Raw genomic sequence first — 16612 nt, forward strand, 5'->3', positions numbered from 1 at the left:
CTTTTTGAGTAATCCTGTTAACATAGAAACAGACCCAACATCTTTGTTCAGCATTGCAACAACTTCTGCAAGAGAAAATAATATTTGTAACATCAGATGGCCAACATTTGTATGAACAAGCTCTATTTTTTTAAATATACCCTTCCCCTAAGTGTGATGTGTATATGCTCATACACTTTAAATACCTTCACTAGATGTCCAGTAGTCAGCTGAGCACCAGGCTGACCTGTCTGACCTGTACACCACATGGTGTGCCTCAGGATACACACACACATCTGCTCAGCATGACAATCAATGTCAAGAGCTCTGAGCTCTGGAAGTGATAGGAGCTGCTTGAAGTGCTCCAGCTTCATGGCTCTGTGGTCAGGAATACACTGTGACCAAATGTTAGTATGTGATGCAAAGTGTGACGAAATGTGTGTGTATGTATGTCTGTCTCTCTGAGATGACTGGCCCATCTGTCTATGTTTTTAGTCAGGATATGCAGGCCTTCCTCATTATATCTGACAGAGTTCTACAAATTTGCACGAAATCACCCTCTTTCTCTCTCCCTCTCTCTCTCTCTCTACATAACTGTATGTTATGTATAGTTGTGTCACTGTAAATACTTTTGCATTTTTTTGTGTCATGTATGCATAATATTCATTGCCTGTGTTGGTTAATCATCAACCACAACCTTTATTTTTCCAGATTAGCGATGTGTCATTGTGATTACAACATCTTTTGCAAGACATACTTGGCCAAGGTAAAAAGAATTAGATAAAGATAAAAAATAGTGTAGAAAATAAAAACAATAAAACTGTAAAATGCTAAAACAATGAAAATGTAAAATGATAGTAGTAATGAACAGTAATACAATAAAATGTTGTTTGATAATGAGTCATAATAAACAAAGTGAAAAGAAAAAGAAGAGGACAATTAAAAATATAATTAGATGAACCACTTAAAGACTGTGAAATATAGTCGCTTTGCAGGAGGTCCGCAAATCTAGTAATGTGCTAACTTGACAGCTTATTGTGCATTTGTCATTATATTTTGGTAGAAATAGGAATAGCATGTGTGTACTTTTAATGGCTGTGGAAATGGGCCTGAAATTTCTAATAGGCACAAAAATATTCTTTTGTATTCTGCCTTTTTCCCCCCCCGCTCCCTCCTTTGCATACACTATAGGGAAAGAGCTGGTAGCCTGAGTGAGTTGGCCCTGCAGGGATGTGGGTCACTGATAGAGTCTGGACCCTTTGTGTTTCTGCTCTCCCACCTCTTTCCACCCCTATTTTTCTCTCACTCTGCCCCTTGGCCCATTTTGCCCCTACTTTGCCCTAATGCTTTGCAGATGCCTCCAAATTCATACCTCTGTAAATATTTCCAAAAAAAGACATCTGTAATCACACAGGTATGTCTGAGTTGACACTTAATGTTAGCTGATGTCTTTAGAGGCTAAACAGCTTGCTTTCCATGGACCACTGACCTTTTTTAACTTTCTTGTACTTTTGATAAATCATTTGATAAATTTTTACTTTGACATTGATGAGAATAACCCAAGTTGTTTTCACATTGGTGTGATTTAGTCCAGTAGAATGGGACAGGTGTACAGTATGTTTTCATCCTTGGTACAGTTCAGTTTGCAAGGTTCAGAACGTTGCAGTCAGATGTGCAAGTGGGAAGCAAAGCTAGTTAACCTAGACCGGATTGAGGAGGTGGACCAGACGCTGGTGGAAGTGTTGTCATTTGGCTTTTGAAAAAATGTGCTCACACAGTTCACTGCTGAATTAACTGATTTGGATTAGAGCTAACAATTTATGGATGTATGTTTTTATTAAATTGATTCTTGTTCTTGTATTTTCTGATATGTGCCATTGAGACCTCCTCTTTAAAGAATCACTAACTGACAACCAGTCTTCAAATCTATTGTAGTTACCAAACCAAGGCACACTAGTATTGAACCATGAGTCTGCTGTTTGCAGCAGAAAGCTGTTAATCTCTCCTCCAGTCCTCTGTCCTTTCTACATATTACAACACTGTATAATTTAGAGACATTTGGTCAGTGCCAAAAAAAAGCCCCTTAAAATTAGACCTTTCATGCCACCAGTGTCTAATGGCTAATGTGCCTGTGCTGGATAATATTTGCTCGCTAAGCTGTTTAGTGGGCTAAAGCCTTGCTGCCATAACGGCATGTTGTTCTAAGCCTTTTGTGAATGCTTAAAGCTAATGACTACCTACATGTGAATTAACCAAACCTGCTTTGACCTGTTTTCTATGATAACAGTCAAGCACATGCTATTGAGCTGCTATCACACATGGTGTCAGGATTAACAAAGATTTGATCATATTCCAAACGAATTAAGCCTAAATAAACATATAATAAGGATTTGGTTCAGGCCTGCATTCAAAGCTTAGTGATTTGTAAAGGAATTACATTTGGAGCAAAAACTGCTTACACCCTTGCCTTTCTCCTGATTGGAGCTTGTTTATTGAGCTTTGAGGTTGTCTTTGCCTTTCAAACCATGCACAGCATGAATAGCTTAACAGGCTCTCTGGGAGTTGGTTACTTTAAAGTACTTTTCATGCTGCTGCTGTTTTCCACCAAACAAAAGTCATTCATTGGCTTTAGTCCTCAACTCCTGAAAGGTTACAACTACCGCCTTCCAGGTCTCACACTTACCCTCTTGTCAGTATACACTGATTTACAATTCTGTGTAAGATTGGTGACAATGGGTCGTGTGTATTTTGAATTTTTTTTTGTATATTTCAATTTTAGCTTCAACACAGACAGTTTAACGTTCTTCCACCCATCCATTTGTTGCTGGGAGACATTCAGGTTTGTGGTTTAAGAGCCAAATAGCCACAGTTGAGTTGAGTCTGGCAGCTGCTGTAAAGACTGTTTGGGAGGCCAGTTGACCTAAATCCCTACTGCCCCTTAAAGTCTCACAACAGGGTGTGGCAGGGCAAAAGTGTACTGTAGATGAAGGATACAGCTCCATCTACAGCAGTACTTTATGTCGGGCAATCTAATGACCTGAACTTTTCATTGATGGAGCCATGACTTGTAACCCTATGTCTGTCTGTTTCAAAGGTTATCTCCAAAAGCATCTTTGGCAAATCAAATAGGTCATGAAAGAGATGATTACATTCTGAAGCCTTCTTTCACACTGCATGATAGGGCCCTTTATTTCTACAGAATGAATACGCTAATCTTATTGATAAAGGCATGCATATCACTTAATGGACAACCAACAGGTGCAATTTAGCCCAGATCCAGACATTGATCCAGTTAGTTCGGCGAGATTAAAAATGCATCCATTAACAAATTAGACTTCAAACATTTAATTACCACCACATGTCCACAATACTGCTGTGCAATTGTTTCACCTTGAAATTCTTTGAAAAATGGAAATCATGCGATATTGGTGGAGGTATGGATGCACTCTGTGACCTCTGTTTGGAATTGAAATTGTGACCTACACTGTGTAGCAGGAGATTAAGGAGTGGCAAATGAGTACTGGGCGGATGGAAAAGTGAAGACAGCACTTAAATGTCCTGGGAAATGTAACACATTCTGTTCCAGCGGAAACAGAAGATATCAGCATCTTTAATGCCACTGCAGCAGGCCTTGAGCGAAAAGGGCAAACATGCTGGCAAATATCCTCTGCGCCTTCGTCTACAGCATTCTTTCCATTCACACACTCTCTCGCACACTCATTGAAGGCTGCTGCCCATTGACTGGAATATTATCCATTCCTCATGTATTAGAGGTTGTCTGTCTAACATGCCTGAGGATGGATGGGGCAACATGAAGGTTGGAGTCCCACTCTGTCTCGTTGCCCCACTTTGGTGACAACGAAGAATATTCTGGTTGCTAGCACACAGTGACCTCAGTGGAGTGGTCCTTATAAAGGCTCATTCATCTGCTCTGGCAAGTCACAAAGAGACAGATACATCACATCACAGGGGATGGGATGGCGAGGGAGAGAGAGAGAGAGAGACAGAGACAGAGAACAACAAGGACATGGACAGGGACACTAAAGTCTCTGTCTAGGTTGAGCTATTACTTCTTAAATAATGAGACACATGCTAAGGCAGTTAAAGGCCCTCAATTGGACTTTGGTCTCCAGGGAGTTTATGTGCATATAGGCCAAGGTAATAATTCAATAATATATTGTATGTTATTAACACAGTCATATTTGGAGATATTGTGATCCACAGTTCCCACCAGAAGTGGAAAAAACACTGAAGAAGGAAAGGTCAGAAAGATGAAGGAAAGGGATGGAAGGAAGAAAGAGAAGAGGGAATGAAGGATCACTAGATAATAATATTAATTTTATCCATATTGCCCAGTCTTGTGCGCATGCACTGGCAATTGCATTAATGCCTGTTTGTTGATTTAATGGCTTGCCTTACTTAGCTTTGTGTCTGTCTCTTGTCTCATCTCTCATTACTTTTGTGTGAGTGCGTTCATTGGCCCTATTAGCCTATTAGAGTGCCTCTGCAGCCAGGGCTAAGAAGAGGATTTCATTAACCTCATGTGGAGAGAGGGCGCTGCCTTTACTGCTGGACACGCTGGCGCAATTACTTTCCTGCTCTTGGGGCACTGCAGTATAACCTTACGGGCCTGTGTTCCCTTCAGTGGCCCCTCATTAATGTAATAGGCTGTTTCATTGGGGCCAGATAGGTTAATCGGCCCAATCAAGAATGCTGTTGCAGGCCACCCTATAGCCTAGGTCGTCCAATGCTGAATCTTATGGCCATGGCCTCTCTGTCATACTCGCACACACACACACACACACACACACACAGTGGTCTTTAGAGGTACTGACAACCATCAGCTGGTGCTCTCGTGAAAATGAGAGTCATGGGTCTCACGCTGCTATCAGTTGCACTCATCAAAAAAGCCCCTTTACCTCCTGCCTCTGTGTCGCTGCCTTCACTGCCTATATGGCAGTAATATTTTTAAATGCCAGCGGTTATTTCACAAGGGAAGGACCATGTTTGCAGGGGTTTGCTTTTATTTTATTTTATTGAGAAATACATTTTTGCAAAGGTTTCATAACAGGCACTCATGGCTACATACTGTACACTGTAGGTCTTAATGCCCAATTTTGATCATCTTTTATATGTGGCGCATATCGACACATATAGTATGTTAACAATGACATGGAGATCAATGTCATTGTCATGCTGGATGCCAATGAGACAGAAAGATTAGAACACTTTTTTTGTGTGACCATCACTGCCAGGATTGAATCATAGATTTATTCCTTTATAAAATGTGTCCTGAAACGACGTTCAAATGATTGAGTGATGAATTGTTATTATATCATTGTAACACAAGCCATTTGAAAGGGTTTTCTATTGTTCATAAGTGTTATTAACATCCTGCTGAGGTCTGTCAGCTGACAAAACCTACCTTTGAAATGTGGTAACAAGATGAAATGTGATTTGTGTAAAGTGTCACAATTCCGACCATTAAATGTAAACACAAGACCTTTGATAGTATACCTTTCAAATAAAGTGCAAGGGTAATTAGCCATTAAAAACATCTCAAGATGAAAAGCTGAACCAAGAACAATATCACAAAGGTTCCCTGGGATACATTTGATGGTCCCAGTGGTTGGGGTACACAAATAAACTCATTGGAAACCATGTCTCATTATTAGTGTATTGGCTACTACCCCTAAAAATACAGAACTGCTCTACTCTTTCTCATCTGGTTGGGTGTCATTTCTCTGCTTGTGTCTTTTTTGTGTGGCTGCACTGCAGTGGAATGACTTGGCAAGTTTGGAAAAACTGAAAGGATACATTGATTGTGAGTAAGAGACAGAGATTGGGAGGAAGAGGTGGGGATGGGGTAGAGAGTGGTGATGATGTCGGACAGATCATTATTTCTATAAATATATAAATAGCACTGAATGCCTTTGCCTCATCTGAGTCCTTTTGTCCCACTCCCGCAATCTGTTATGTTAAGAAAAATATTCTTTGCATATATGCCACATTGTCTGACTCCAAAAATCGTATGGCATGCATACACTGCAGAAGAAATACCCCTGCTCCATGCTTCCTCCGATCTATAGCTTAGGGTTGGGGGATAATCCAGTTAGAATCCATTAAGTAGGACGTCTTAAACTGATTCTCCTTCTCTCAAATGAGGGGAGAGATGGCTTTATTTTCACGGGGAGTAGGAGGAGGAGGAAAAGGAGGATAGGAGGAGGATGGCGGTGCCGCTTCGGAGCCACATGACTGATTTGTGTCTGTTGCAGGGAGTACAGGCAGCTGGCCGTAGTCACCCCTCCCTCGCTCTCTCTCCATCCTTATCTCTCCCTCATGTATCTTATTGTGCAGGCAGAGTGTGTCCATGTGTTTGGGTTTTTATGTGTGTGTGCGCAGCAGGCAGCATTTGAGGTTTAGGAGCGTCAGAATCTCTATGCCGTGTCTGCACGCTCTGCTGCCGAGGGATCGGAGTTAACCATGTCCCTGTTGTGTTGTTTCTTCCTCAGGGATTATGGCTCCAAGCGCAAGTCTGGTAAGTCACCAAGTTTTTTCTCTGTTTTCCCCAAAACTAAACGCTACCCTCCTCTCTTTGGTCCCATTTCCTCTCAACTTGTTGCATGTCCTCTCTATAATGTTGCAAATGCTGCTTAAACCTTCTATGACAGTCTGTCTGTCTCTCTGTGTCTGTTTTCTTTAGTCATCCCTCTGTGGGATGCTGACTTACTGTTGCTTTAAAAGCTGTTGACCCCTCTTCTGCCTGACTATACTGTATTTGCCTTGCAGTGTAGGGTGGGGTTTTGGATTTACCCGATAATTCTTTGGAATGTTGAAAATAGAGTCATTAACACACTCCCCACTGAGAGAAAGTGTTTCTCTCTGTTGGGGCCGAACATGTAAGAGGATTCTTGGCCTCAGGCGGAACTTCATACATGTGGATGTGTGGCATCCAGTGTCTAATATTCTTCATCATTTTATGACTCAAAAGACGAAAGGATTTTGATGTAACAGAGCTGCTTTTGAAGGCATGCATATGTTGCGTATCATGGATCCTTTGGTTTTAATCTGAACTGAACTGTATTTTCTAATTTCTTGGACGTGTAAGGGCAACAAAAGCTCAAGTTGTATGAAGTTATACTCCCACTGGATGCCACACATGCAGTTCAAAAGAATAGAAGGCAACATTCAATAAAACATATTTCTTGGATTTCTTCCAAGTATCCAACATGTGAGCTGAGTGGAGTATGTCAATACATCACAAACCAACTGGCTTGTTTGACTGTAAGACTGTATTTATCAGCTCCTGTTAGGGCTTTCAACCTAATTTGCCATCTTAGTAAATACAGTTTATAGTAATAAGTACATGTTATAGTATAGTATTGTATAGTTGCTCAGGAAAAGAAGACATGTGAGTCAGTAATGTTGTATATTTTATGAATTATTAGGGAGAAAATAGATTAAATAGTTTGCGGTTTATTGAGAAAGCAGTTTTTTTCTTCGGTTCCCTAAAGAACTGCTGTGCCCTGATAATTAAGGGACTCAAAAAGTTTGTCTTCGCGATTGGGAATTCTAGTTGAGTAAAACATTTTCTTTATGTGAGTTATTTTTGTGCTTTAAGTACACAAAGTCTCAGACTAAACCTGCAATGAATCAGTTTGTCAGCATCACACAGAGAATGAAAGCTCACAGTTCAATCACATCCACATTCCACAATGTGCTTTAATTTCTTGGAAACAGATTTTGCAGATAGGCTTTTTTTTGTGTAGGTGGTTTTCATAGCTAGCCTGCCTAAATGTTTGAGATATTGCCAAGTAGGATGCCACTCTACTGAACCATTGATATCTGTTACAACCCTAACTAACACAAAGTTTGTCCGCCAACCGAAGAAACATTATCCTTGTATTGAAAGGAATGTTTCACTTACTCACACCTGAATCTAAATATATTATGAATTACCGGTACTTTAAAGATAGTATTGCTTGATTTATGAAACAATCTGCTTGTACCATGAAGGTCAGTTTTTGACTATTTGATATATTGAGAGGCGGCGACTTTATTGCATAAAGTAGTACAACCCGTCACTATCCTGAGGGAAAGGATTATAGTTATTCCCCATTATTATGAATGACAGTCTATCTGTGAATCCCTGAGATGTTTTTGAAGACTCCCTATTGAGTTGAGTTGAGTCCTTCCGCTTTTCTTCAAGTAAATCAAGAATATATACACACAGTGCAGCTGTTGTTCCTTTGTTAATATATATTAATTAAAAAAACCCATTTAGGTTGCCCCTTGCTGCTGCTCCATGCACACTATGAGTGAAAACATACTGTTTTTCGGTGCCAAAGCTTGATTTGTTCATATCGGCCATGGCCTACATCTTGAATGCTGGCTAATTTCCTTTGTCGCCTCTAACCAGGGGTCTCAAATTGTGCGTAGGTGAGGTTCAAAAGCTGTGCATAAGGAGGGCAGGTAGGCATAAGCAAATTGGCAAGCAACAGCTATGCCAATTAACAATGACAAATCCCAAAACTTCTACATGATATGTGCATGACAAGGCTCAGTTACATAAAGAAATGCCTCAAAATATTCATATATGTAAACAACATTCCCTTTGAAAAGACTTGTTGATGATAATATGGAGCCTCTTATACTATTAAATGAAACACAACAAAACCAAAATGTAATATTTGGCAACTTTAGAAGCAGCTGCGCCACGAAAAAAGAAAGCATCTGGGAGAGTGGCAAACGCTGCTAATGCTGTGTCACATGTTACAAGTACTGTTAATGAAATTGTTTGTTTTTTGTCAAAGAAATAAACATTACGGTACTGCAAAATACTCTCTTGCCTCACATGAACGCGTTGGATTATCCGATTTCTCAGTTGTACTGCTGCAACATTGGGCACGGCATCAAACCCCTGTTACAAAAACTGGCATTGTAAAAAGTCTGATTAACTGTAGAATTGTTGCACACTTCAATGAGCTCCTAGTGCTCAGGGTTTGTAATTGCGCTCTCGTTAGGTTGTAAGCTTTGCCACTTCAGCGCATATCCTTGGTCTCCTGCAGTGATGTGAAACAAAGGTTTTCGCTCATTCCAAAATGTCTGCACATTAGTAGAGCGATAGCCCTTTCTGTTCACATATGCTTTTTCCACCGCACATTAAGCTTTAATACATGCGTGCAGTTTATCGCTCCGCTCCAAGTACATGTCATGGACATCTATTGTTATTGTTGTTATTTTATTATTATTATTGTCATTGTTGTTGTTGAGAGCGTGTGTGTATGCGTGTGGATGTTTGTGTTTAGTTGCAACGAGCACCATTCATCCAGTTGCCTCCAAATGTGCCAAAAACTTTGTTTCATTTACAGTAAACTAGCAGTATTTCTTACTGGGATTACCAAATTATAGTATAGGGAGACATTAATGGGACCACTCTAGCATCCCTGTGATGACATCATACATTTGTCATCATTGTGGATGATGTCACAATTATAGTAGTGACATCATGAATGATAAAAGTCATGAATGATGTCACTTCAGTGCAGAGACTAAACTTCAGTGCAGAAACTAAACTGCCTCACAAATGATCATGGATACCCTGAGGCAAGGCTATACCTGGACATTGGAGTGGATGATAAGGGTGGGGGTGGTAGAAGAAGGTAAAGCAGATTTCCAAGATTTTCTAATGGATGTGTAACATGACAGTTGTCAAGGGAGACATTTTGAAGACTGTTTGAAGTTGCTCCTGGCTCATATCAGGGGCTATGAGGACCGTACGATGTATAAGGGCAATAGGTAGAAGACTTTTAAAGTGACAGCTCAGGCCATGGGCTTGCTTGATGAAGGAGAGTGGATTGGATATGGAATTTGAGATTAAACATTGGGAGGGTGAAGTTCAGGTTCAGTTTCCTCCAAATTACTCGGGGAAGGATCTAATGACTCCTGATTTCGGAGACCTTCCCTGACCTCCAGAATGGATGTGCAATAGGAACTTCCTGTTGTATTATACAAAGGTACAATAAAGCATGCAAAGCAGTAAACACAAACAGGCATAAGGAAATAACATGTAAGACAGAGAAGAGGGAGAGAGAGACAGAGAGAATGATATAAGCACAATACAGTGTAGTCCTATTTGTGAGAGTCTCTCTTCTGGAGCAGCAGTTCATGCAGGTAGTTAGGGGAGCAGTCCAGGTAAGCCGGTAAGCTGATTATGTTGGGGGGCAGCTTGCCAATGCAGATGGTAGGAAGGTGGTGGATGAGGATGAGAAAAATGGCAGGTTGCGGGGTAGGTGGCGGGGAGGGAGAAGATGGGACTGCAGGGAAGGGGATAAGCAGAGGGATCCACGGAGCCTTGCAAGTGGACCTTCAAGGTGTCACTCTGGGCGAAAAACCGTCTAACGTCGAGATAACTCAAAAGGACTGGAAAATAGCTGACCTATGGGCCCATAGGGTGTTCTGAGTTTCCGAGTTTTACTCAGTAGTCTTGCTGCAGTATTTTGAACAAGCTTTAATTTTTCAGAGCAGAGGAGCTGGAGCTTTGTGAGTGTGGGGCCAGAGAAAGGTCAGTAAAGTCACAGGATATAATATTTGGGGGTTAAAGAAGGATAGTTATCTGTCGAAACTGTTAACTACACCTGGGTCTGCTTATCACTCTCCTGCAAAAAGGAGATTGTGCTTCCTCTCAATTGTTGAGTTGGCAATCATCAAAGTGTACAGAGAAGAGGTGCCGTCCTTAAACAGGATTTAAATATTTCCACAGCCTGCCTGGCAGGAAGTGTATTCAGAAAGAAGGTCAGAAAGTTGTACTGGAGCCATTTTAAAGGTTAGAAGTAAGACACTAAAATCAGCCTGTCACTGACAGGAAGCCAGTGTAGTGACGCTAGAACTGGCTTGATATGCTCAAATTTCATAGTTTTAGTCAGGAGTCTTACTGCAGTATTTTTAACATGCTGCAGTTTTTTCAGAGCAGAGGAGCTCAAACCAGAGAAGAGGACATTGGGTTTTAGTATCGGCCTTGCTAAGAGATGGTCTGATTCTGATATATTTGGGATATTGAAATATGCAACCCTTAATATTGTATATATATTGAAAATCTGTGACAAACTGATGATTTATATTTCCAAGTGTGAGCATATAAATTGAAAAGAGTAATGGGCCTAATACAGAACCCTGTGGAATGCCGAAGTCATGCTCATAAGGGGACATGGCAAATCCTGCATGTTAAGAAGATTTATGTTAATCAGATTTGAAGTCTCAGAGTTACGGGGACCTCCACCACTGAGGACCAGAGAGCACAGTCTCAATTGAGTGAATTACACTGTCGGAAGGTTCTCCATCCACAGTGAGAAAAGGAGGATCAGGTCCACCTAGAGAAGGTTCATTGTTCTCTACTCTTTCCCTGCCCTACAATGTGGAAATGTAGATCGGAGTTGGCACCCCTCCATGTGAGGACAGGATTCAGAGTGACAGCACGGGTGCTGTACAGGCTTGGAAGGCCAGGAGCGGTTTGAGAATCTCAAAGACAGGTGCTAGTTTACATGGATAAGATATCCAGGGTGCTATGTTGTAATGGCCAGTAGTGTTTATTAATTCCCAGGGACAGGGATGGGGACAGCACAGATTTGTGTGTGTGTGTGTGTGTGTGTGATGTAAACAATCTTGGGACTCGAGTGTGTGTGTGTGTGAAGGGTAGTTGGTATGGTATGTAGGTCACTTATTCAGATTATGGATGTAATGTTTGGCTGCTCCTGCTGCTACTACTACTACTACTGCTACTGCTATCAATACTACTACTACTACTACTACTTCTACTACTACTACTTCTACTACTACTACTACTAATAATAATAACACTAATTATTATTATTATTATTTAATCATCACCAGATCTGGTACATAACATCTTAAGAATACCTAAAAAGAATAATAAAATTCGAGAAATGTTTTTTGTTATTTTCTGACTAATGCCATGTGTAGCCAAATTCTTGTATTTAGGTTTCTTGTAGTATTCAGCATTGTACATACTTGACAGAGATATGAACTTTCTTAGTGCTTTCTGATTTGTGTGTCTGGCTGTCGTTTGTACCAACCTTCTGTGCATCTGTCATCATAAATTTAAGATCACACTGGCACTTAAATGCAGCAATATTGTCCGCACACTCCTTCCACAACACCGTTTAAGATACAGTGAAGCGAATATTGATTTAGGCAGAAAATTATAATTGTCTCTCCCAGCTTTACTTTTCTTAGCTATCTCAGTATTTTTTTTTTTTTGCAATTTGTTTTTATTGAAGCAGACATTGTACATGACATTGTGCATACAGGTGTAGGATATTTTGGACATCATTTTTTTATACAGAAAGAGGGGAAAGAGGAGAGAGAGAGAGAGAGAGGGAACGGAGGAAGGTTGTGTTATCCCTACTATTGTTGTTGAACTTTATACATAGACCCTTAGCTATCTCAGTATGATAGAGGGACAATTCTGTGATGATTGACAAGAGACAAGTGTGTTTGTGTGGCTCTTGTATCCATGTGGCTGCTCTCATTTAAATCTGGAAAAGATGATGTTTAAAAAAAAAACCCTTAGTGAAGTGAGTGACATGATCCTAAATTAATCCGTGGCCATTGCGAAGAAAAGTGTAAATCTTATATTTGCATTTCGGGTGTTTGGATGAGATTGGTTGAATAACGCCATGAAAGAAAATCTATGATTATTATATCTCTCTCAAGTTGAATGTAAAATCTACTAACTAGAGTCAGACTGATACAGTGGCAAGCCAATAATAAATGCCAGGCTGCTTTTATATACAGCATATTTAAACCTTGTTTTTAAGCCAAGTTTAATCCTGGTAAGGTTAACGTTTAATTTATATAGCACCTTAGCTGGCACCTACAGTGAGTGTCACAAAGTGCTTAACATGTGACAAATACAACAGATCAAAGTCAAAACACAATGAAACCTTACAATGAGAAAAACAAACATCAATAAAAAGCATGTCTGTCTTTACTGCTAGCTGACTTAATGTCCATGTGGAGGCTTTTCCTAGGTCTGGAGTTAAAACATGGCGTCCTTCAGCCATTGTGAGACAGAGGGAGGGGTGGGGGATTTCCACTGTATGAGCAGATGACGTCTGCGAAGTAGGGATGTGAAACTAATCATTTCTTTTTGTTTAATGTTTAGATGACATGAGTCAAGTGCAGTTGCATGGCAATATGAAGGGAAGGTTGAAAGTGCGTTTCCAATGTGGTGGACATTATGTTGAAGTAACCAGACCAGTAGTGTGAAGCCTGGGGCAAAGGAAAAACATGTGGCTGAGATTGCAGTGTGGATTCAAACATCTTATCACATTCACCTCTACCTGTAGGTACATTTCGGGATGAGAGTATGTAGTTTGCGAATAAGTCTAAGCTCACCCTCACAGACGGCTCTTATTTTACAGTTAGTTTGGTCTCCTAGGATGCAGTGACAGGAGGAAGGGAATGGAAGTTTTGAAAATTGTTAGAAGCAAAGTGTTTGATTTGGAGTTACTTGAATAATTGGTTGTTAAGCTGTTAAAACTACCATCCAAGTACAAATCATTTTCAATCATCAAAAATCGTATTCCTTTATTGAGAAGGAAGAGTGCAAAAAATGAAGGAGAGAACAGGTTGTTTCCTTAACCACAGCGTTTTTGGTGAACTTTGAGATCTTGGTTGGGAGAGAGGAGTACATTGAAGCAGCTATGAGAGAGGAAGTGCAGCAGGCTCAGGCAGGGGAGTCAATCCAATAGCGCAAGTATTTTCCAGTAATAGCATTGGAAATTTGGTAAGGCGAGACCTCGACTGAGCTCACCTTTACATATCATTAAATGACGGATCCTTAGAGGCTTTGCAGCCCAACTGATGGCGCTGATCATTTTGTCTAAAGAGTTGAAGAAATGTTTAGGTAGGAATAACGGAAGAGATAGAAACATAGTAGAGAGTAGTAGAAGAGAAACCTCTGCAAAACATTCATTTTGATAACATTGATTTTCCCAATAAAAGAAACGGCAGGTTGTTCCATCTCAGAAAGTCAGACTTCAGTGTTGTAGCGAGCACGGTAAAGTTGGCATGCTAAATGCCTGAAAATGTGCATGTCACATTGATTCAACCCCAAGCTTTTGAGATAAAAGAGTTAGTCCACTTAGCAGAGCTGCAAACTTAATTTGTCAATGAGGTTACATTCACTCTTCAAAAGGTTTATTTTATAGAATCAGAAAATTTGATGAAACCGCCCAAAAAGGGCAGGACAGCGGGTAGACTAGATAAAGGGTCAGCATCCAGTGAAATGACAATCTGGTGAAATTTCAGTGTGGACAAAGTGAATAACATTTAAGAGGTTGTAAGTGTCGAAAACAGTTGCTGACCCTCAGTCATTTAATTTCTAGTGAATTTGTGCATTTCCATTTAGCCATTTACACACCTGGTTGGACACAACCATAACCGCATGGCTAGTGAGCAAGAGCAGACCTCAAAGGAGGGGAGAGGGGGGCTTAAAGATTTAAACTGGAGGGTAAAAAGCAGATGCACAAAAGTTTGAAGCAAATCATTAGAGGAACAAAAGTGAAAGTCAGGGGGCCTTCCACACACTGCTCCAGCAGTGTTTGTCATCACTAATGGCCCTAACCCCCCCATATCCCTGTTTGCACACAGGTGTCATTTATCACCATGAAGGCTTGTGTCAGACACAGAGTTGAATGTTTTCTTTCTTCACTCTACTAAATATTGTATCAATACTAGTTTGCATCCGCATGTGCTTTGACATTGCTGGCGTCGAATGTGGCTGCTGAGTCAGATCAATTTTGGTTAGAGGTAATTTGTCATTGGGTGCCTCTGTTGCTGTGTCAGGTTGACAAAGGTTTATCAGTTGAGGTCCAGAGTGTGTTTTGCTGTCAGTTGGCAGCATGAGCTGGTTGTGCGAATAATCGGCAGTATGTGTCATCAGTCTTTCCGCTGTGTCTTTCTGTATATCAGCCTGGAATTCACAGGAGTTACTCAGCTACTGTATTTACTTATTGTACCCTCTTCCTGCTATTTTTAGAGGGAACCTTCTGAAATAAATAGCACAATCTATCTATAAAGATATAGATATATAATATATTATTATATATTAGGGCTACAAGATCATCATCGCAATGTGCGCAAGCACAATAGTCACACCAGTAGACGTGGTATTTATCATGTAAGGCAAGTTAATTCAAACATGTCATGCTGCAACTTTTTTGCTGCTTGATGCAAAAGCAGAACATGCCCTGTTCTCAATTTTCATGTTGTATATTTTTATTGAAGCAGGCGTTTGACATGACAGTGAGCATACAGTTATGGGACATTTTGGATATTGTTTTTCATACAGAATGATTGGGAAGAAGAAAGATAGACAGAGAATAGAAAGAGAGTTGTATAGCTATTATTATTATTGTTCAGCTTTTTTCAAAGAGAGGCAGAGAGAGAGAGAGAGGAGAACTTAGAACTTGAGGAAAAATAGGCAATATATTATTCAAGTGAATTGAAACAGAAACAACCGAAGGCCACAGCCGCCGGAGGTTGTGAGAACATGGTACAGTTCTCCATTTTCATGACGTATCTATAAAAGACCCCAATTTGAGGGTTCTTAGATACACAGAGTTTGTCGCTAGTGAGTGACATGCAGGCTCTGCTTGCACAGCAAACCATCAATCCTAATCATCGCAGGCAACCACAACCTGAAAATGAGTAGAGAACAGGAACGTATGATTGCAAAAAGGAAAGCAATGGCAGTTGGAATTATATATCTATTATCCATTATTATCTATCTACAAACATACAGACTAGTCATTACTGAGTCATAACTCAAACCTGAAAGGAATTAAGCGTGTGTGTGTGTGTGTGTGTGTGTGTGTGTGTGTGTGTGTGTGTGTGCGCGTGTGTGTGTGTGTGTGTGTGTGTGTGTGTGTGTGTGTATGTGTGTTTTACTGGGGGTGGGTTAAGACACAGGAGCGAAGAGGAGAGTTAATATCAATCAGATGTTGAGCTCTAGGCTAAGAGTGGGCAGTAATCACTGTAGGGCGTGAGTGAGTGTAGTTTGCCACTGACTGACCTGGGACAGTATCCCTCCCTCAGGGGCCAGCATCAATCCAGCAAAGCTCCCTGGACTCTGGAGGATAACAGGAGGGGATTTGACTTTTATCATCTCACATGAATTCCCGGAAAGGAGCTGCAGGCTTCAGAGCAGGGATAGTTTGAGACTGGATCTAGACCTCTTGCCGTTTATGAAGTCTGAATCCTTAACGTCTTCACAAAGGTCAAGTTGATTAGTTAGAAAACAGCCTTACTTTCAGATTGATGACCATTTGCATTGGAGGGCACAATATTTGGCTTTTTTAGTTGTTCCTTATACGGAATTGCTATAAGTTATGGCATTATTTTACCAATGAACTTTGTTGCTTACAGTCACAGCACTATAATAGGAATCTGATCACACAAGTTGCAAACAATGGCCTAGTTTAAACATATTAGTGTTTCCACAACTTACCTCTATTTCAAGGTAAAACTGTAACTCTTGTGTCTATATGTCCATATTAATATTTGTAATATCTTGTGTTCTATCTGGTAATTTTGTTGCAAAATCTGTTGC

The 16612-nt window shown here is 40.4% G+C and overlaps 1 protein-coding gene across 5 annotated transcripts in view; it reads left to right on the forward strand.

Moving 5' to 3' along the window:
* sh3pxd2aa (SH3 and PX domains 2Aa) overlaps positions 1-16612 on the forward strand; it is a 97854-nt gene that overhangs the window by 38950 nt on the left and 42292 nt on the right. For all 5 annotated transcript variants that reach the window (XM_076147765.1, XM_076147767.1, XM_076147766.1 and 2 more), the window contains one exon: positions 6492-6517. In XM_076147765.1, the coding sequence (XP_076003880.1) occupies positions 6492-6517 (26 nt within the window). The remainder of the gene's footprint in view (positions 1-6491; positions 6518-16612) is intronic.

This window comes from Genypterus blacodes, unplaced genomic scaffold, assembly GCF_046128005.1.
Source record: "Genypterus blacodes isolate CSIRO-AG114 ecotype Tasmania unplaced genomic scaffold, CSIRO-AGI_Gbla_v1 ptg000039l_1, whole genome shotgun sequence".
Classification (NCBI taxonomy): Eukaryota; Metazoa; Chordata; class Actinopteri; order Ophidiiformes; family Ophidiidae; genus Genypterus; species Genypterus blacodes.